The 22,366-nt window shown below is 41.7% G+C and overlaps 1 protein-coding gene across 5 annotated transcripts in view; it reads right to left on the minus strand.

Moving 5' to 3' along the window:
* The window catches only part of BRD9 (bromodomain containing 9), a 284,425-nt gene that overhangs the window by 193,024 nt on the left and 69,035 nt on the right, over positions 1-22,366 (minus strand). For all 5 annotated transcript variants that reach the window (XM_056520202.1, XM_056520201.1, XM_056520200.1 and 2 more), the window contains exon 8: positions 4,737-4,757. In XM_056520202.1, the coding sequence (XP_056376177.1) occupies positions 4,737-4,757 (21 nt within the window). The remainder of the gene's footprint in view (positions 1-4,736; positions 4,758-22,366) is intronic.

Genomic DNA, 22,366 nt, shown 5'->3' on the forward strand with positions numbered 1-22,366 from the left:
AACACGTCAATTTTTTGATGCAAACATAAAGTAGACAGATTGTATATGTGAATCAATATGTAATTTATTTGGAATATCCATTTTCCTTACAAGCAGAGAGTTTCAAAGTTAGAAAAATGCTAAATTTTTTTACCAAGAAATTATGCAAATATCAGTGAAATTTTACCAATAACAAAGTAGAATATGTCACGAAAAAACAATCTCGGAATCAGAATGATCGGTAAAAGCATCTCAGAGTTATTAATGTTTAAAGTAACAGTGGTCAGATGTTCAAAAAATGCCCAGGTCCTGAAGGTGAAAATGGGCTGGATCATGAAGGGGTTAATATTTAGCATGTTTGTGTACACTGTGCTAAGTTTTTCTTCTCATTTATGGTTTAAAAAACATTTTAATGTTAACTGTTAAGTTTCTGCAGTAAAGAGAGCGATCTGCATAATGCTCGCCTCCTGTCTTTTATAAAATCCATATTTTCCATCACTAAGGGTAGGAAAATCTCCAATTAGAATTCAAGAAGGTCTGTGCAAAAGTTCTACCAATATCTGTGGATTGCGGATCCTACTTCTTGCACGACAAAACTCTAAACAGCATGGGGGACATTTATCACAGATCTACCCCTTTACACTGCCTGTCTAATTTACACTCTCACTCAAAATGTACAAAAGTCGTGCATGTCCTTTGATGAATTTTGTGCAAATCTAGAAAGGCCCCCCCCCCCCTTGCTCTACCGTGCAGTCCTTCTCTACTGCACACTTCACAGAGCTGTGGCGTTTTCCCACGGTACACTGCTCACATAGCTAGAAGTGCTGGAGCAGCAGTGTGTGCCGAACAAAACTCTGCACAATAGTAAAATCATAAATCTTTATAAAGTACACAGAGGGGAAGATTTCACGCTAAAATTTTGGTGCGTAAAGTATCGACCACATTTTTAAAGAGCTTTGTGCCACAGTTTACACTGTTTACATCAGTTTTGTAAAAGTGGTCGTGTACACGTATATTGGCTGCTTTACATTATATTTTCAAAGGGGTGAGAGTCGAGTTTACATCAAAAATTTCACACCAGCTTTTTGATCACAGAAATAGTTGGTTTTATTTTATTAGTTTTTTGGGGAAAAGGTCTTATTTAAGTAATTATTAAAGAAGAAATAATTGTTATTTAAACATGTTAATAGATATATTTTTTTATTTTAATTTTTTTCTTCGTCACTGCACCTGCACTCACATTTAAGCTCAGAAATGTTTTATTTATACAGTTATCGCTTGTCTGGGAACTAGTAACCATGGAATATTTCGTGAGAGATTTCCACCGGAGTTTTCTGGGATGTGTAATTTGGCGCAAAAATCGACACGAGTGTGTATATGCAGCAGAGCTGAGTGTGTGTGTATGCATCAGAGCCGAGTGTGTATTCAGCAGAGCTGAGTATGCGAGTGCTGAATACGTATGCGTATGTAGCAGAGCTGAGTGTGTGATCTTTTGTATGCAGCAGAGCTGAGTGTGTGATTCAGCTCTGCTGAATACACACTCAGCTCTGCTACATACACACTCAGCTCTGCTACATACACACAATCACACATACATAGGGGGAAATTTATCAATGTTGGTGTAGGTAGAATTTTTTGGTAGATTATTTTGGTTGGTCAAATTTACCATACTTGTGCAGACACATGATAAATTTTGTGCAAAGTTCTAAATCTCCACACAGTTCTATTAGTACACCTGAGCTGCACCTCACAGGAAAAGTGGACACCGGGATTTTCTTCTATTGATTTGAGGCTCTGATTCCATTGAGGTTTTTTGTCCACCAGCAAAAACGCCAGAAAAACTGTCACAGCTTTTTCGTTTGTCAGTTTTTCTTGCGTTTTTGCTGGTGTGTGTACCCTGTGGCAATTTTTTTACCGCCTTCAGGGTACCACTCCATGGGTCAGATGCAGAGCGCAAGGAGTGATGTATAGCATATACATATACAGGGTGCAGAGCATCACTACTTATCTCCGCCCGCTGTATAGTATACAGGGGTGCATATTGTACCCATGTATACTATACAGGAGCCCAGCAAGGAAAGAGTTAACCCAGAACTGCTCAGCTGCAGCAGCTTGGGTTAAGTCTGTGTGTGCTATCCTGTATATACAGCTGTCTATAGATGACTGTATATACAGGATATAGTAGGCAGATGTCAACAATTGGAGGCTCCCTGTTTAGGAAAACCCGAGGGGAGAGCGCCAAAAATTTACAAACTTTTTTTTTTTTTCCTTCTCATTTTAGATACGTGAATGCGGAGGGCTAGGTCAGATTCGGTGGATTGCAACGAAGAAAAGCACTTTTTTTTAAACATCAAAAGGGTTAACGAGGGCTGTGGAGGAGTGTTTTTTTTTTTTATTTTTTTTTTCAATGTGTTGTGTTTTTTATAATTGAATTTTCAGGCTTCGTAGTGGAAGCCATCTTGTAGGAAGAATCTATTAATAAGCCGGGGCTTAGCGTTAGCCCCAAAATCAGTTAGCGCTAACCCCCAATTATTACCACGATACCCACCGCCACAGGGGGGGGGGGGGGGGGGGAGAGCTGGCACCAACAGGCCCGGAGTGTCAAAAATGGCGCTCCTGGGCCTAGGCGGTAACAGGCTAGCGTTATTTAGCCGGGGTGGGGGTGGGGGCTGGTTAGAAACAATTGGTTGGTTGGTATCTGGCTGATACTCAAAAAATGGGAGAACCACACATGTTTTTTTGGTATTTATTTATTAAAGAAAAAAAATGCATAGTGTTCAACCTATTTTCAGTATCAGCCAGATGCCAACCAAGCAGCAACCGCCTGACGTTACCAGGGTGGGCGAGGACCATTGTTACTGGCCCTCCCCAGCCTAACTAACGCCATCCTGTTACCACGTAGGCCCAGGAGCGCCATTATTGATGCTACCGGCTCTTCCTGGCACCCCTGTGGCGGTGGGTACCGGGGTAATAACTGGAGGTTAGCGCTAGTCGATTTTGGGGCTAACGCTAAGCCCCTGCTCAGTCTATAAGACAGCTTCCACCACTAAGCCTGAAAATTAAATGATAAAAAACACAACACATTGAAATATTTTTTGATTTAAAAAAACACTCCCCAACGATGACCGCCAGGAGACCGGAGCGGTGATTGGTGAATAGCTATTCACCAGAGTTCCCCTCTCCCCGCGGCGGGGATTATGAGTTTTTACAGCTGTATACTGTATTCCCCATCTGGAACCGTCGGGGAGCGCAGTGTAGCTGCATGTGCTGCTGGCTCGTTAACCATTTTATTGAAATAAAAAACAAACGCAGTCCAACGAATCTGACGTAATCCTCCGTATTCATGTATCTAAAATGAGAAGAAAAGAAAAACTATATATATATGGGTTATACGGCTCCATTGCACTCCCTGAGGGGAATACTGTATGCGCTGTCATAATTCATAATCCCTACCGCCGGGAGATCAGAGCTCTGATTGGTGAATAGCTTTTGGGGGGAGCGCAGTGTAGCCGCCGGCTTGTTAACTTAATAAATGCGGATCGCAGTGGGTCTCCGCAGAATCACCTTCTGCGATCTGCACCTCAGCCCCTAGACTAACTCTCATCATGGACGGAGTCTGTTCATCATAGGAGTAGTAGTCCTAAAATTCCCGTAGCCGGGGGAAGTGCAAGTGCCATCCCTCAGCGCTGCAGTTCTACAACTACTCCATTCATGGGACAAACACTGTCCATAATGGGAGTTATAGTACAGGGGCTGAGGGGCAGATCAAAGCAGGTCATTCTCCAGAGACCCGCTGCGATCTGCATTTATTAACTGTAAAAGCCGGCGGCACATGCAGCTCCTGTATACACTGTCACATTTCATAATAGCTATTCACCAATCAGAGCTCACGTCTCCCAGCGGTGGGGATTAGGAAATGTGACAGGGTATACAGGAGCCGGCGGGGAGCGCAGTGTTGCCGCATGTGCCGCCGGCTTTTACAGTTAATAAATGTGGATCACAGCGGGTGTCTGGAGAACGACCAGGCGCTTTCTGCCCCTCAGCCCCTGGACTACAACTCCCATCATGGACAGAGTATGTCCATGATGGGAGTAGTAGTCCTAACTGTCCCAAAATAGTCCCGAAGTCAGGGGGGTTGTGCATGTGCCATCTTTCAGCGCTGCGGTACTACAACTACTCCCATCATGGGACAGACTCTGTCCCATCATGGGAGTAGTTGCAGTTTAGCAGTCTTGAGGGACGGCTCCTGCATCCCCTGGCTGCTCTATTTTTGATGGTGTATTTTTGCGTAAAAAAAATTTATCTAAGCAAAAAAACAAAAACAAAAAAACCGCGCATAATAAATTAGTATCCACTGTAAAATGCATTCCACAATACACAAAAAAAATAGAGTACTTGCTTTTTGCTCTATTAAAAAAGACGAACAAAAAAGACGCACTCAAAGTCACTGCGCAAATTTTTGCACAAAAAAAAAATACACACGAAAAAGGGGTAAACTCAATGATAAATCTCCCCCAATGTCCAGGAACTGTTAGATCACCTCATATGCACGTCATCATGCAGAAGTGTAAACAGATGTGCCAAGGGGCTCAACAAATATTAGTAAATAAGAAATTATAGAGTGTCAGAAAAAAAAATTGCCAGTTTCATTAAGTTAAACATATATGGGGTTGGGGTATTGTCTGTAGGGAGTCACAGTAAAACAGCCTATTAGCAAAAAAAGTGTTCAACTAATGAAAGTAAGTAAAATTGTATACCTCTGATCATCTTCAATGACTCTGAAAAAAAAAAAAAAGCAAGTTAAGCAAGTTTCAAAGTGATTGATGTCTCTCTCTCTCTCTCTCTCTATAAGGCATCAAATTACAGATTAGACATTCTTATATTTCAAAATAACAGAAAACAAAAAAATGGCATCTGCAAAAGGATGGGCACCCTGCAGAGTTAATATCTTGTACTGCCCGGTCATGATCCCTGCCGCCGAATCCAGGAGGCTGCACCACCACTGGAATTTATATATATAAGTGTATTGCTGTTGTGTCATCATACACAAAGGAACAAGGTGAGCAAGGTTCCATTACTAGACACTGACGCTCACCTCCACAATACTGCTGGTATATACAATATTGCCCTATGAGGAGCTCTGCTCTTTTGTTTTCTCTCACAGAATATAATCAGCTTTGCAAAGGGGGAAGTGCATGCTATCAATTCTGCAGGGTGCCCAAACTTTTGCAGATGCCATTTTCTGTTATTTGAAAGTGTAAATGATGGAAATAAAATCTAACTTTTGTTGACACATTATTTTGGAGATTTTTCCATCTTTCCTTGGCTTCTTTATGCACATTAATACAAATTTTTACCTGGGGTGCCCAAACTTTTGATCCCCAATGTGTGTGGGTGTATATATAAATATACTAATAAATGTATGTAAATGTAAGTATGTATGTATGTATGTATGTATGTATGTATGTATGTATGTTTTTTCTTGTGTATATATATATATATATATATGTGTATATATATGTATATATATATATATATATATATATATATATATATATATATATATATATAAAGAAACTAATTAATGCAGAGATTTGGACTTAAATGCAGAAATAAAGTTAAAAATTATATCAGGTGTCAACACTGTAACTACAGTAATATAAAAGTCAATAGTGGCAAGGTCTACTGTCCATGAATTTAGAGTAGCTCTGTGCTGCTTCATAGTCTGAATGCCCCTTGGGGAATAAATGTATGTCCTGGGGTGTTAAGTAACAAGGTTTTTTTTAAACCAAAGTATATTAGAAATCATTTTAATTTACCATAAGGAGTGCAATAGCAAAAATTTGTTTTAATCAGAGTGCCCATTTAAGGGTTATTCATGATATATTAGACTACGAATAGTGATTTCGATTTGCATATTTATTCACACATCCAACGGCAACATTTTCATACTACAGATTGGATCTTTTTCAAGCGACGTCTCAAGTGCATGCAAGCAGTTATTTATTGAAACATCAATTCATGACAATCAGTGGTGTGTATAAATGGATATAAACAATACATAAAGCTACATCATGATCAAAATCTCAAACAGTGTACATCAGTTTCATATACAATGTGCAAATAAAATATACAGTCAAGGCCGTAAAATGTTGGCATTCCTGAAATTTGTCAAGAAAATGAAGTATTTCTCACAGAAAAGGATTGCAGTAACACATGTTTTGCTATACACGTTTATTCCCTTTGTGTGTATTGGAACTAAACCAAAAAAGGCAGGAAAAAAAAAGCAAATTGGACATCATGTCACAACAAACTCCAAAAATGGGCTGGACAAAATTATTGGCACCCTTAACTTAATATTTGATTGCACATCCTTTGGAAAAAATAACTGAAATCAGTCGCTTCCTATAACCATCCATAAGCTTCTTACACCTTTCAGCCGGGACGTTGGATCACTCTTCCTTTGCAAACTGCTCCAGGTCTCTCTTATTGGAAGGGCAGCTTTTCCCAACAGCAATTTTAAAGGGGTATTCCAGGCCAAAACATATATATATATATATATATATATATATATATATACTGGCTCCGGAAAGTTAAACAGATTTGTAAATTACTTCTATTAAAAAAATCTTAATCCTTCCAATAGTTATTAGCTTCTGAAGTTGAATTGTTGTTTTCTGTCTAACTGCTCTCAGATGACTCACGTCCCGGGAGCTGTGCAGTTCCTATAGGGATATTCTCCCATCATGCACAGCTCCCGGGACGTGAAATCATCATTGAGCAGTTGAAAACTTCAGAAGCCAATAACTATTGGAAGGATTAAGATTTTTTAATAGAAGTAATTTACAAATCTGTTTAACTTTCCGGAGCCAGTTGATATATATAAAAATAGATTTTGCCTGGAATACCCCTTTAACCCCTTAAGGACTGAGGGTTTTTCCGTTTTTGCACTTTCATTTTTCCCTCCTTACCTTTTAAAAATCATAACCCTTTCAATTTTCCACCTAAAAATCCATATTATGGCTTATTTTTTGCGTCGCCAATTCTACTTTGCAGTGAGATTAGTCATTTTACCCAAAAATGCACGGCGAGACGGAAAGAAAAATCATTGTGCGACAAAATCGGAAAAAAAAACGCCATTTTGTAACTTTTCGGTAAAAATTACACATTATTCTGTAGGTCCATACGGTTAAAATGATACCCTACTTATATAGGTTTGATTTTGTCGCACTTCTGGAAAAAATCAACTACATGCAGGAAAATTTATACGTTTAAAAATGTCATCTTCTGACCCCTATAACTTTTTTATTTTTCCACGTACGGGGCGGTATGAGGACTCATTTTTTGCGCCGTGATCTGAAGTTTTTATCGGTATGATTTTTGTTTTGATCGGACTTTTTGATCACTTTTTATTCATTTTTTAATGTTATAAAAAGTGACCAAAATACGCTTTTTTGGACTTTGGAATTTTTTTGCGCGTACGCCATTGACCGTACGGCTTAATTAATGATATATTTTTATAGTTCGGACATTTACGCACGCGGCGATACCACATATGTTTGTTTATTTATTTTTTTACACTTATTTTTTTTATGGGAAAAGGGGAGTGATTCAAACTTTTATTAGGGAAGGGGTTAAATGACTTTTATTAACACTTTTTTTTTGCAGTGTTATAGGTCCCATAGGGACCTATAACACTGCACACACTGATCGCTCATCCTGATCACAGGCGTGTATTAACACGCCTGTGATCAGCATTATCGGCGCTTGACTGCTCCTGCCTGGATCTCAGGCACGGAGCAGTCATTCGTCGATCGGACACCGAGGAGGCAGGTAAGGGCCCTCCCGGTGTCCGTTCAGCTGTTCGGGACGCCGCGATTTCACTGCGGCGGTCCCGAACAGCCCGACTGAGCAGCCGGGATACTTTCAGTTTCACTTTAGAAGCGGCGGTCAGCTTTGACCACCGCTTCTAAAGGGTTAATACCGCACATCGCCGCGATCGGCGATGTGTGGTATTAGCCGCGGGTCCCGGCCGTTGATTAGCGCCGGGACCGACGGGATATGATGCGGGATCACGGCGCGATCCCGCTTCATATCGCGGGAGCCGGCGCAGGACGTAAATATACGTCCTGCGTCGTTAAGGGGTTAAGATCTCTCCACAGGTGTTCACTTCAGAACTCTCCAGCGCTTTGTTGCCATCCATTTCTGGGTGCTTTTTGACGTATTTTGGGTCATTGTCCTGCTGGAAGGCCCAAGATCTCGGACGCAAATCAAGCTTTCTGACACTGGGCTGTACAGTGCCACCCAAAATCTGTTGGTAATCCTCAGACTTCATGATGCCTTGCACACATTCAAGGCACCCAGTGCCAGAGGTGGCAAAACAACCCCAAAACATCATTGAACCTCCACCATATTTCACTTTAGGCCTCATTCCATTTTCAGTAAACAGTAGAATGATGTGCTTTACCAAAAAGCTCTATCTTGGTCTCATCTGTCCACAGGATGTTTTCCCAGAAGGATTTAAGCTTACTCAAGTTCATTTTGGCAAAATGTAGGCTTGTTTTTTTATGTCTGTGTCAGCAGTGGGGTCCTCCTGGGTCTCCTGCCATAGCGTTTCATTTAATTTAACCTCTTAAGGACCCATGACGTACCGGTACGTCATGAGTCCACTCCCGTTCTATAACACGGGGCCACGGCATGGCCCTGTGTCATAGCGGGTGGGGCCCAGCCTCTAACAACGGCCGGGACCCGTGGCTAATAGCGCGCAGCACTGATCGCGGTGCCGCACGCTATTCACTCTTTAGATGCTGCGTTCAACTTTAAAGTGAAAGTAAAACCATGCCGGTTAGCTCAGGGAGCTGCTCAGGATCGCTGCGGTGAAATAGAGCCATCCCGAACAGCTTACATGACAGCCAGAGGGTCCCTACCTGCCTCCATGCTGTCTGATTGCCGAATGACTGCTCGGTGCCTGAGATGAGTCAAGCGGCAGAATCATCGATCAGTGGTTTCTTATGAGAAACCACTGATCAATGTAAAAGATCAGTGAGTGCAGTGTTATAGCTATAACATTGCAAAAAAAAGTGAATAAAGATCATTTAACACTTTCCCTAATAAAAGTTTGAATCACCCCCCTTTACCCATAAAAAAAAAAAAACTGTGTAAATAAAAACAAACATATGTGGTATTGCCGCGTGCGGAAATGTCCGAATTATAAAAAATATATCGTTAATTAAACCGCACGGTCAATGGCGTACGCGCAAAAAAATTCCAAAGTCCAAAATAGTGCATTTTTGGTCACTTTTTATATCATGAAAAAATAAATAAAAAGCGATCAATAAGTCCTATCAATGCAAAAATGGTACCGCTAAAAACTTCAGATCACGGTGCAAAAAAGGAGCCCTCATACAGCCCCATACACGGAAAAATTAAGTTATAGGGGTCAGAAGATGACAATTTTAAATGTATAAATTTTCCTGCATGTAGATATGATTTTTTCCAGAAGTACGACAAAATCAAACCTATATAAGTAGGGTATCATTTTAATAGTATGGACCTACTGAATTTTTTACCGAAAAATGTACTGTGTAGAAACGGAAGCCCCCAAAAGTTACAAAATGGCGTTTTTCCTTCAATTTTGTCTCACAATGATTTTTTTTCCCGCTTCGACGTAGATTTTTGGGTAAAATGACTGACGTCACTACAAAGTAGAATTGGTGGCGCAAAACATAAGTTATGATTTTTTAAAGGTAAGGAGGAAAAACGAAAATGCAAAAAACGGAAAAACCCGGGTCCTTAAAGGGGTACTCCGCCCCTAGACATCTTATCCCCTATCCAAAGGATAGGGGATAAGATGTCAGATCGCTGCGGTCCCGATGCTGGGGAGCCCCGGGATCCCCTCTGCGGCACTGCGCTATCATTACAGCACAGAGCGTGTTCGCTCTGCGCGTAATGACGGGCAATACAGGCGCCGGAGCATCGTTACATCACGGCTCCACCCCTCGTGACTTCACGGCCCGGCCCTTTCAATACAAGTCTATGGGAGGGGGCATGGCGGTCGTCACGCCCCCTGCCATAGACTTGCATTAAGGGGACGGGCCGTGATGTCATGAGGGGCGGAGCCATGACGTCACACTGCTCCGTCCCCTGTATCGTCAGTCATTACGCACAGAACAAACTTGCTCTGTGCTGTAATGATAGCGCAGTGCCGCAGCGGGGATCCCGGGGGTCCCAAGCAGCGGGACCGCAGCAATCTGACATCTTATCCCCTATCCTTTGGATAGGGGATAAGATGTTTAGGGGCGGAGTACCCCTTTAAGGGATTAAAGGTCATTGGATATTTCACGCTGACACTGATGCTCCCTGAGCCTGCAGGACAGCTTGAATATTTTTGGTACTTGTTTGGGGCTGCTTAACCACCATCAGGACTATCCTGCGTTGACACCTTTCATCAATTTTTCTCTTCTTTCCACTCCCAGGGAGATTAGCTACAGTGCCATGGGTTGCAAACTTCTTGATAATGTTGTGCACTGTGGACAAAGGCAGATCTAGATCTCTGGAGATGGACTTGTAACCTTGAGATTGTTGATATTTTTCCATAATTTTGGTTCTCAAGTCCTCGGATAGTTCTCTTCTCTTTCTGTTGTGCATGCTTAGTGTGGCACACACAGACACACAATGCAAAGACTAAGTGAACTTGTCTCCTTTTTATCTGCTTTCAGGTGTGATTTTTATATTTCCCACACCTGTTACTTGTCCCAGGTGAGTTTAAAAGAGCATCACATGCTTGAAACAATCTTATTTTTTCCACAATTTTGAAAGGGTGCCAATAATTTTGTCCAGCCCATTTTTGGAGTTTGATGTGACATTTTGTCCAATTTTCTTTTTTGGTTTAGTTCCAATACACACAAAGGGAATAAACATGTGTATAGCAAAACATGTGTTACTGCAAACCTTTCCTGTGAGAAATACTTAAATTTCAGGGGTTCCAACATTTACGGCCATGACTGTAGTCTCTCCACAATATTAAATAAATATTCAGACAGTCCATATACACAAAGTAATCGCTTAAATCTATAAAATCAGTGGGCCGGCACTCACCAAGTTCAGCTGTCAGACAAGATCTTTTTAAATGTTGAAACAAGCTATGTTCTGTTTGTAAATATTGCTAATGCGCAGGTCCGGAAGTCATATAATGATGTATAATCACAAAACAGGATATGTAGTATGGTAACTGAGAATATACCGTGCATACATGTTCTGACAGCTGCGGCCATCTTGTGTGATAGCAAAAGCACTCTTCTAATGCAGATATCACATGTTATGTGATATAGAGAATCTACACATGGTAAATGCAAAGATAATACAACCAATCTTGCATGCAGAGACTGTCCCATTAAACAGTAGTTATTATTTTATGGATATATTTGGACTGAATAAATATTTAATATTGTGGCGAGACTATATTTGATTTGCAAATTGTATAAGACACTGTACAGTGATCCCTCTACTTATAATGGCCTCAACATACAATAGTTCCAAAATACAATGGTCTTTTCTGGACTGTAACTTGAAACCATACTCAACATATAAATGGTACAGAAAGTCTAGATCTGCGAAACATGTCAATGGCTGGAAGAACTGACCAATCAATAGGTATTCACTGGTAAAATACCTGTATTACTGAAGCGTATACACTGAATTCCTCTCTGGTAGTACTTCCCTACAGTACATGGTGGTACTGCATGTTCTGTACTACTTTTGATATTCACTGTTGAGAGGACTCTGGGGACTCACCTTCCTATTATGACCCAGTACAAGATGTTAAAGGGGTTATAGACCATAAGGTGATTTAGTAGTGCATACCTGCCAGAACTGGGTACTTCCTGTTGAATTTCGTTTTCTAAACTACACATCCCATAGTGTGTAAGTGTGAGGTCACTTTCCTCCCTCCCACACATCAGCCACCCCACCCACTGAAACACACCTGTGATCTCTTCAATGCAATGCACAGGCGTTTTCTAATCAGGGTGCCTACAGTTGTTGCAAAATGAACTCTATCCCACTCAGCGGTCGCTCCACCCATTAAAGCAGGACATACTCCCTCTGATCACCTGACTAGTGATGTCAGGTCTCGACACACTGCAACCTGGGAAATCCTGAGACATGAGTAATTTTGTATGCTGTTAAATATAAATATTGGGGCTAAAATCACAGAAGAATTGTTAGACTACCGTCACACACAGGTACAGACACTATATTATGAACTACACACAATAGAGGACAGTGCACTGTTACAAATGGATCTGGATAGTTTGGGGGTTTGGGCTGAGAAGTGGCAGATGAGGTTTACCACTGATAATTGTAAGGTAATGCACATGGGGAGGAAAAATCCGGGACAGGGTTATATATTAAATGGGAGAACACTTGGGGCAACTGTAGTGGAAAAGGACTTAGGGGTCTTAGTTAATAGTAAACTTGGCTGTAGTGACCAGTGTCTGGCAGCTGCTGCCAAGGCAAATAAAATCATGGGGTGCATCAATAGGGGCATAGATGCCAACGACAAGGAAATAATGCTACCGCTGTACAAATCACTAGTCAGACCACACATAGAATACTGTGTGCAGTACTGGGCATCAGTGTACAAGAAAGATTTAGGGGAGCTGGAGAGGGTTCAAAGACGGGCAACCAGAGCAATACGGGGAATGGGAGGACTACAGTACCCAGAAAGATTATCAGAATTGGGGTTATTTAGTTTAGAAAAAAGAAGGCTTAGGGGCGACCTAATAACTATGTATAAATATATCAGGGGGCAGTACAGAGATCTCTCCCATGATCTATTTATACCCAGGTCTGTACCTATAACAAGGGAGCATCCTCTACGTTTAGAGGAAAGAAGGTTTCTACACCACCACAGACAGGGGTTCTTTACTGTAAGAGCAGTGAGACTGTGGAATTCTCTCCCGGAGGAGGTGGTCATGGTGAACTCTGTAAAAGAGTTCAATAGTGGTCTGGATGCATTTTTGGAGAATAATAACATTGATGGTTATATATACTAGATATTTAGGGACAGCATGTTGATCCAGAGATTTATTCTGACTGCCATATTTGGAGTCGGGAAGTAATTTTTACCTCTAGTATGGTTTTTTTTTTGCCTTCCCCTGGATCAACTCAGTAGGGACTCATTAGGGATATAGGTTGAACTAGATGGACTCTGGACTTTTTTCACCCTTATAAACTATGTTACTATGTTACACTAACTTTACAACCCCTGTGGAATAGTCAAATAAAAAAAGAACCTGGAATACCCCTTTAACAGCCCACATAGAAAAAAGGAGCTGCTGAAAACCACTGGAAAATATGGCGCTGCATCCTTAGATAATGAATCAAATGTGTCAGATTCCAGCTCTCACTTTAGTGTTCTGTCAGTCAGGAAGGGGCGCTCTCACCAAATGGGTTCCTCACATCACCCACTTCATGTGCTAATGGACACTGAGCTTACGCCTCCTGCTAAAGCGGTTCATACATTAAAATCCTATCCTGAACTGCAAGCGCTACTTGTTTTACTTCCTACTAAGACCGATATGCTAACCCTGGCCGCAGATTTTAAAGCGGATTGGCGAAGAGTGTTGCTGATCTAGAATATTTTAAAACTACTATGATTCAGTCTTCTCTTTCTACGCAATCTATGCAAGCACTCCATGATATTGGAAATAGATCACAGCTCAACAATATTATAGTAAGAGGTCTTCCAGAGTCTATCCCGCCTTAGGATCTACATCAAACTCTCACATCTATTTTCAATAACATTCTGGGCCATCCCTCCACACATTGTATCAAACCTGCCAGAGCTCACAGGGCCCTCTGCGCTGAAAGTTCAGACTGGAAATTTCCCAGGGATGTCATATGCTGTGTGCATTATTATGCACAAAAGGAGAAGATTATGAGCAAGGCCAGGCTACTGTCTTCTACTGAATATCCTGGCACTCGGATCCAACTATGTCCAGATTGGTCTCAACGTCCCCTATACCAAAGGTCATGTCTTAAGCCCTTGTTACACCGGCATATCACCTACAGATGGGGATACCCTTTCTCCCTGCTGGTAAGACGGGTACTCCGCTGTATATTTACGTCACCAGTTTGATTTGCCTGGCTTCTTACGTGCCCTTAATCTGCCTTTGATGCAACTCCCAGACTGGGTTGTTTTTAATAATGATCCTGCCACTAGGAAGCCACCACAACGTCATGACTTGTCGCAGATCCGATAAGCAGTCGAAGACTTTTAACCCCGCTTCCCTGAGGCAGACGACAAGATGCTCCTTCTGCGGAAGCAGCTGTGGGGTGATCTTTCTTGATGAACACTCATACCCTCTACGGTCATGCTGATGAGTATTGCTTATGTTGTCTGTTTGAAATGCCCCTTTATGGTTTTTATAACCTTATCTATTCATATTGTATTGTGGTAGAAATGTTTTATTTTGATCTGTCTCTTGTAGGCATGAGCTAGGCCCTAGCTGATTCTCTCTCTGAGTAGATAATGTTTGCATCTTATTCGGTGGTTTCTTGGTAATGTAACTCCAATTGTTATGAATAATTAGGTTTAAAAAAAAAAAGTGTCTCTCTAAGCCTCCTTATTTGCCTGTGATATCTCTGACTAATTACTGTATTTTTTATTTTTTTATTTGCTGGTGCTGTTATGTACATTTTTTTTTCTGTTAAAGTGTTATAGCTACCCCCAAGGTTACTGCTACCCATGGCCGCCTTCCCTATCCCCCACTTAGGATTGCGAGCATCCTTAGATTAGATGACTTGCCTTTTTGCTCATATGGCATTAGTATTTAGACCCAGTGTAGTCTATTTTTTTAGGACTAATATTTAGGTTTAGGTTCTTAGGTTAGGTTCCTTCTTCAATTATTGGTGTTACGATATCTGCAATGAGTCTTCTGTAGCTCTACGACACATCCTTTTCTCCCTTATGAGTTTTAATTTTCATTGGCTCTCAAGTGCTTTTTGTCAAGCTTTTTATGATGGCTGATATTAAGATATTTACTTTTAATGCACAGGGACTCAATTTTTCTGAGAAGAGAGCAAAAATGTTATATTCTTTTCAATAAACAGAGTTCATGTTTTGGCACTGCAGGAAACTCATTTTAAAACAGGGCATACTCCTTCCTTAACAGATACTATTCTCTATGGATTCCCAACACTAATAATACCTCCCATAGTCTAGGTGTTTCTATTGTGTTCCATAAAACATTCTCTCCTACCATTGTAAACACATTATCAGATGGCCACACTAGATATCTCTTTGTAAATTGTGAGATTGCCGGGAAACTCCTTACTTTGCTAATATTAATGCACTCAAAAGAGATCAAATAGCATTTCTCTTAGGAGCTCTTGACACCTTGACTTCCCTCGAGGCCCAATTATATTTTGTGGAGACCTAAACACTCTGCTCTACCCCATTATTGATACCACATAAGGCTCCTCAGCTATATCACATAGGGGCTTAAAAGCCCTTTAAAAAAAAAAAAAAAAATTCAATCTATACAACTGTGCAACGCTTGGCGTCTTACCCATCCACAGGATAGGGACTATTATAGCTTTTATTCTCATCCTCAAAACTCCTATAGTAGGCTTGATTATATACTTTTATCTCATTACCTCTCAAGATGCAACGCAATCTTTCTTCAAGACACAAATCAAGACGCAATCTTTCTTTCCGATCACGCGCCTGTTTTTGCCCGAATCACTATTCCAAACCATTATAAAGCCCATTTTACTTTTAAATTAAACAAGTCCTTACTAGATGGCTCATTATGTCTTTATGAATTACAAAAAACTATCACTAACCTCTGTAAGGACCATTAAAAGGATAATACCTCCTATCCGACTCAATGGGAAGCTTTAAAATGTGTACTGAGGGGAGAGTACTTACTAAACATGGCTCATGTCTAAAGAAAATGGCTGCTCCCAAATTAGCCGCTTTACCTGCATCCTTACAAACGTTGGAAACCCAACATAAAGCTTCTCTCCAGACTAATGTCTTGAAAGATCTCAGTGGTGGTAATTCACCACTGAGGAAGGGGTTGGAGCGGTCTATGCTCATTCATATACCCCGAAACACGTTTGGTGCTTTATTTTATTTCAATTATTTGTTTGTGCATATTTAGACCTAGTGGTCTTGATTTTATAACATTGGAGAGACTGTGGTTACGTTTGAAACCACATCAGCGAATATCCCTAATCCCCAAGATCATTGTCCACTTGTTATTACCGGACTATTGGATATATCTTCACTGCCGGATTATTGGACTTATCCATTTCGTTAAAGGATACCCTATCAACAGGGACCTGTTTCTATAGCGGACATTTAAATTTGCCATAATAGATTTCCTATTATCCCGACGTTTTACCGGACTACTGGACCTACCCTCCAGTGTCTACACCACAGGGATTTATCTGTGCAGGGATCCTTCATTGGCTGCCATCCACCCACTATGTCAGACGCCGGGAGCTCGCGTCGGCGGCGGTTGCACATGCCGGTGCTCCAGCCGTTCTTAGCTAGAGCAGGGCGATCATAGATATCGGGTCCATCGCGGAGTGGGTGAGTGGCACGCAAGTGCCTGTGTCTTTTCCCTAACAGGAATTCCATCGGCACAGCAGGTTTTTCCAGCCGGGCTTCCAGACTTGCTATTTCGCAATAGGTGCTCATTATTCCCCACCCAGAACTTTTAGATTCATTTCCGGGACAGTATATGTATTGTCAATTCATTTTCTTTCAGGACGGACGCTGATACCCTCAAAGAGCAACACTTCCCACTTTTTTCTTCATAAGTTTAGAATGTTACAGTTGTCAAAATCTATATAATTACATTGCCACATTTATTGTTTCACTACGTTGCATATAATTATATACATATTGTTTCTATGATCGATTGTGGTGAAACCATTTTATATACTAATACTCTCCGAGGTTCATATTGGCGATAGAATTTATGTAACAATTCTTGCCTCTTTTATTGTAATAGTGTGCAGCCGTAGGGCCCTGTGGCTGCAATTTTTCCAATCTATGAATTTATTATAAATCATTAGGTTTTTCTTGTTCAATATTTTTTATATTTTTTCTTGCTATTAAATTTTATATTATTATTAGAGATGAGCGAACTTACAGTAAATTCGATTAGTCACGAACTTCTTGGCTCGGCAGTTGAGGACTTATCCTGTATAAATTAGTTCAGCTTTCATGTGCTCCCGTGGGCTGGAAAAGGTGGATACAGTCCTGGGAAAGAGTCTCATAGGACTGTATCCACCTTTTCCAGCCCACGGGAGAACCTGAAAGCTGAACTAATTTATGCAGGATAAGTCATTAACTGCCGAGCCGAGAAGTTCGTGACGAATCAAATTTACTGTAAGTTAGCTCATCTCTAATAATAATATAAAATTTAATAACAAGAAAAAATATAAAAAATATTGAACAAGAAAAACAATGATTTATAATAAATTCATAGATTGGAAAAATTGCAGCCACAGGGCCCTACGGCTGCACACTATTACAATAAAAGAGGCAAGAATTGTTATATAAATTCTATCGCCAATATGAACCTCGGAGAGTATTAGTATATTAGTAATCAAAGTTCGCTCATCTGAAAATTATTATATTGGTATGGAAGTTCAACATTCTTTTCCATTTGTACCATACATCCATTGTACAGTCTTTTTGACTGGTATTGCTGAGGACTGAGCAATCTATTTTTTGTATACTTTTCTCTTACTAATTCTCCATTGGGTGTGAGAATATCTGTTAACCTTGCATATTTTTTCTGTGAGCTACACTCATCTCTATATTTTTTTTTAATGTATAAAGTAATGTTTTAACTGAGCATATTCCAAGGTATGAAATGGGGTACAAGGCATCAGAGATAGTAGTATATCTTGCAGTGGGAGCAAAGAGGTGCCGCTTAGTTCTTGAGCACACACAAATTTGGAGGTGCGTTGTTTAGCTAGAAAAAAGGGAGAGGAAAGGCTGGGTAGAAAGGATCTATTACCTGTGGTGCGAGAGTGGGCCGTTAGGCGTCAATATGGAGTGATGAGGTGAGGTAGGTATGATTTACACAACTCTCAATGTGCTCAGTGAAGGATGTAGTTTAAAAAAAAGGCGTGATGGAAATCATCTAATACTCTAGTAAGCACAGAAGCTAAATAGTAGAGGTAGGCATCTGGTAAGCCCAAACCTCCCTTCAATTTTGTCTCATTAGGATGTGTTTGGCTATCCTAGGGTGTTTATGAGCCCATATAAATTGTGAGAATGCCACGATCATGCAGGGTATGAAAACTGGTATGGTATGAAAGAGATACTGCATTCTCGGGAGGACACTCCTTTTGATCACATTTACTTTTCCTAGCCAGGAAAAATCCTTCCTATGCCATTTATCTAGATCAGTAGTTATAATAGCGAATAGGGTTGTCTACGGTGGATTGAGGGAGAGTAATATTTAACCTGGTACTCTAATCTACATTTATTTTATAGTTGCTAAAATATGAGTAGGCTGTAATAGTAGAGAGTATGGCAGGAAGAGAGATATCCGGGGGAAGATAGGTATAGAAGTAAGTAATTTGCAAAAGCCTAGCACTAGACGGGAGCGCAAGGGTGAGGAAGATCCACAATGTCCGGGTTCGCACGTAGCGCCACAATCAATTTCTCCATGCAAAGGACGTACAGCATCAAGGAAAGGGGCAAACCTCTTTAGTTCTGTTTGGGATGCTAACCGGGCAGGAGAGAGAGCCACTAATTCTAATGGAGGCCTGTGGATTGTCATATAAGGCAAGTATCCTGTGTCTCATCACAGGTCCTAGTCTGATCTGTTATTAATATAGCCTCTAAAAAAACAGTCAAATGCTTTTTCCGAGTCAATAGAAAAAAGCATCAAGAGAAGCTTTTTCAGAGCGAGCGTTCTATATTGAGGCAAAAGCCCCAAGAGTGTTATCGCGGGCTTCTCTGTGAGGTATAAAGCTAGGGTTTCAAGATGTTTAGCAAGGCGATTTGCAATCATGTTTGCAAATATTTTAGCATCCACACTTATCAGTAGTGAGGCACCGAAATTTCGGCTGCCGAAAAGTTTAAAAAAATGTAACAAAAACTACATAAAAAAACGGGGGGGTGTCAGGGTAATGCATTTTTGGTTTTCTGCCAAGCGCAGCCAAAATTTTCGGCCAAAAATTTCCCTTTTGGTGCATTCCTACTTATCAGGGAGATAGGTCTGTGGCTGGGAAATAGTTGAGGGTCCTTGCCTTCTTTTGGTATGACTACAATATTGGCATCTAGAAAGGATTGAGAAAAGGGGTTAGAGGCACCAATAGAGTTGAAAGACAATAGAAGAGGAGTGAGTTCAGGTTGAAGAGCTTTATACAATTTAGTTGTGAATCAGTCGGGGCCGGTGTACAGACATATTATGTGTTTTGAAGCAGAATATAATAGTACAGCACTGAGAAGTGCTGAGTCAACTAAGTATGCTTTATTGGCTAACACACGCACACTCTTCCATTGGTTCTTGAGGGGAGGGGGGGGGGGGGCAGGGTCACATGACCACCTATACTGGGTTTGTAACACATTTCTCTTCAGTGTGTGTTAAGCTTCCAGTAGGATGTCTCTTGCTGTGAGTGCACAAAGCATTGCAACTGGCAGTCACTTTATTCCCCAACTTGGGGATCGCCCTTGCGGGGACCTGCTGACAGCCGGAGGATGTCTCCTCCCGCTGCCAGCCCTGCGCCCACGGCTGACCCTTTACTGAATCCCCGATGTGGGGATCGCGCTTGCGTTGGACAAGCTGAGCTGCAGCTGACAATTACTGTATTCCCCCACATGGGGATCGCGCTTGCGGGGGACAAGCTGATGTATATATCACTCATAATATATATATATATATATATATATATATATATATATATATATATATATATATAGATAGATCTTAATAAATATATATTTTTGGTGTTAGAAAAATAATTATACAAGTCTTTATTTTTATATATATATATATATATATATATATTATATTTTTAATAAAATAGATATATTATTGTGAAGGCTGCTATCCCTTTTAAAACATCACTTTTTTCTTATTATTTTTTTTAAATATGTTGCACACGTGGTTATAAATATAAGATGACCAGTGCCTTATGATCAGTCTATTTTGTGGTAGTCATATTGCACAGTTCCGATATTGTAGGTATATTGGCACAAAATTCTGGTTACCATATTATATGTTCCATAACATATCAGTGTACTGGCATATTACACTTAGCTGCATCTTGAAGTCAATGCAGGAGACCCGTTAATCCTCAGTATTGCAGATCCTACGCATTTCCTCCGCCTTAAATCATCAGGGATCTTTTAAGCTGTACAATCATCTTTTTCATATTGCGTGCGGCACTAATGGCAGCCATCAGTGCCGCACGCAATATGAAAAAGATGATCGTACAGCTTAAAAGATCCCCATGTCGGGGAATAAAGTAACTGTCAGCTGCAGCGCAGCTTGTCCCCCGCAGGCGCGATTCCCTCATCGAGGATAGAGCAAAGTGTCAGCCGCGGACGCAGGGCTGACAGCGGTAGAAGACATCCTTCCGCTGTCAGCTTGTTCCCTGCAAGCATGATCCCCATGTGGGAGAATACAGTAACTGTCAGCCGCAGCGCAGCTTGTCCCCTGCAAGCACGATCCCCATGTTGTGGTATAAATAGTTAGCTGCAGCGCTTTGTGCTCTCACAGCAAGAGACATCCTCCTGCTGTGGGAGCCTAGTTGTTACGCCGAGCGCTCCGGGTCCCCGCTCCTCCCCGGAGCGCTCGCTACACTCTCGCTACTGCAGCGCCCCGGTCAGATCCACTGACCGGGTGCGCTGCGATACCGCCTCCAGCCGGGATGCGATTCGCGATGCGGGTGGCGCCCGCTCGCGATGCGCACCCCGGCTCCCGTACCTGACTCGCTCTCCGTCGGTCCTGTCCCGGCGCGCGCGGCCCCGCTCCCTAGGGCGCGCGCGCGCCGGGTCTCTGCGATTTAAAGGGCCACTGCGCCGCTGATTGGCGCAGTGGTTCTAATTAGTGTGTTCACCTGTGCACTCCCTATGTATACCTCACTTCCCCTGCACTCCCTCGCCGGATCTTGTTGCCATCGTGCCAGTGAAAGCGTTTCCTTGTGTGTTCCTAGCCTGTGTTCCAGACCTCCTGCCGTTGCGCCTGACTACGATCCTTGCTGCCTGCCCCGACCTTCTGCTACGTCCGACCTTGCTTTTGTCTACTCCCTTGTACCGCGCCTATCTTCAGCAGTCAGAGAGGTTGAGCCGTTGCTAGTGGATACGACCTGGTTACTACCGCCGCAGCAAGACCATCCCGCTTTGCGGCGGGCTCTGGTGAACACCAGTAGTGACTTAGAACCGGTCCACTAGCACGGTCCACGCCAATCCCTCTCTGGCACAGAGGATCCACCTCCTGCCAGCCGGCATCGTGACACTAGTGCTGGGCGGTAGGACCAAAATTGTATATCACAGTATTTTTCTAAATTATGGCGGTCACGGTATTTAACGGTATTTTTTTTTTTCACTCATGCCCCCGCTGGGGGAACTAATCATATATGACCTGTAGGCGCTGCTCTGCTCCTCCACCCACCGAATGAATTATCAGCCGCAGTGCTCTGTCCCCACATCGGGGAACTAATCATATGTTACCCACAGGCGCTGGTCTGCTTCTCGTCCTGTGAGCCGTGGGCGCCGGGATTCTGATTGGAGAACGGAAGCTGTCACCTCCCCCTGCAAGCGCTGAAAGACAGCGATCCACAGGCAGTGCAGAGCTTCTGATCCCCATCCCTTCTGATCAGAATCTTGACTATACTGCATAAGAGAGGGAAAGGTTTCTATGAATAAAGAGGAAGGAGTCGGACTAGGTAAGTTATATAAGGTGGAGTATTAGTCCTGAAACGCAGAAGCTATGTCAGGCATACGATATGATAGCGTACCTGTAGTGGTTTTAATAACAGAAATAAAGGTGGCTGATGTCCTATCTCTAGGAGCTCTTGCTAAATAGCAGCTTGGCTTGTTATCCTACTCAAAAAGTTCTACCGCACAATTGTCGATATCTTTTATATTTAGTCTAAATTAGCCGCTGTACCTGCATCCTTACAAACGTTGGAAACCCAACATAAAGCTTCTCTCCAGACTAATGTCTTGAAAGATCTCATACGCACTAGATCTGATATAAAATCTCTATTAGACTAAATATAAAAGATATCGACAATTGTGCGGTAGAACTTTTTGAGTAGGGTAACAAGCCAAGCTGCTATTTAGCAAGAGCTTCTAGAGATAGGACATCAGCCACCTTTATTTCTGTTATTAAAACCACTA

This window comes from Hyla sarda, chromosome 5 (genome assembly GCF_029499605.1).
Source record: "Hyla sarda isolate aHylSar1 chromosome 5, aHylSar1.hap1, whole genome shotgun sequence".
Taxonomy (NCBI): domain Eukaryota; kingdom Metazoa; phylum Chordata; class Amphibia; order Anura; family Hylidae; genus Hyla; species Hyla sarda.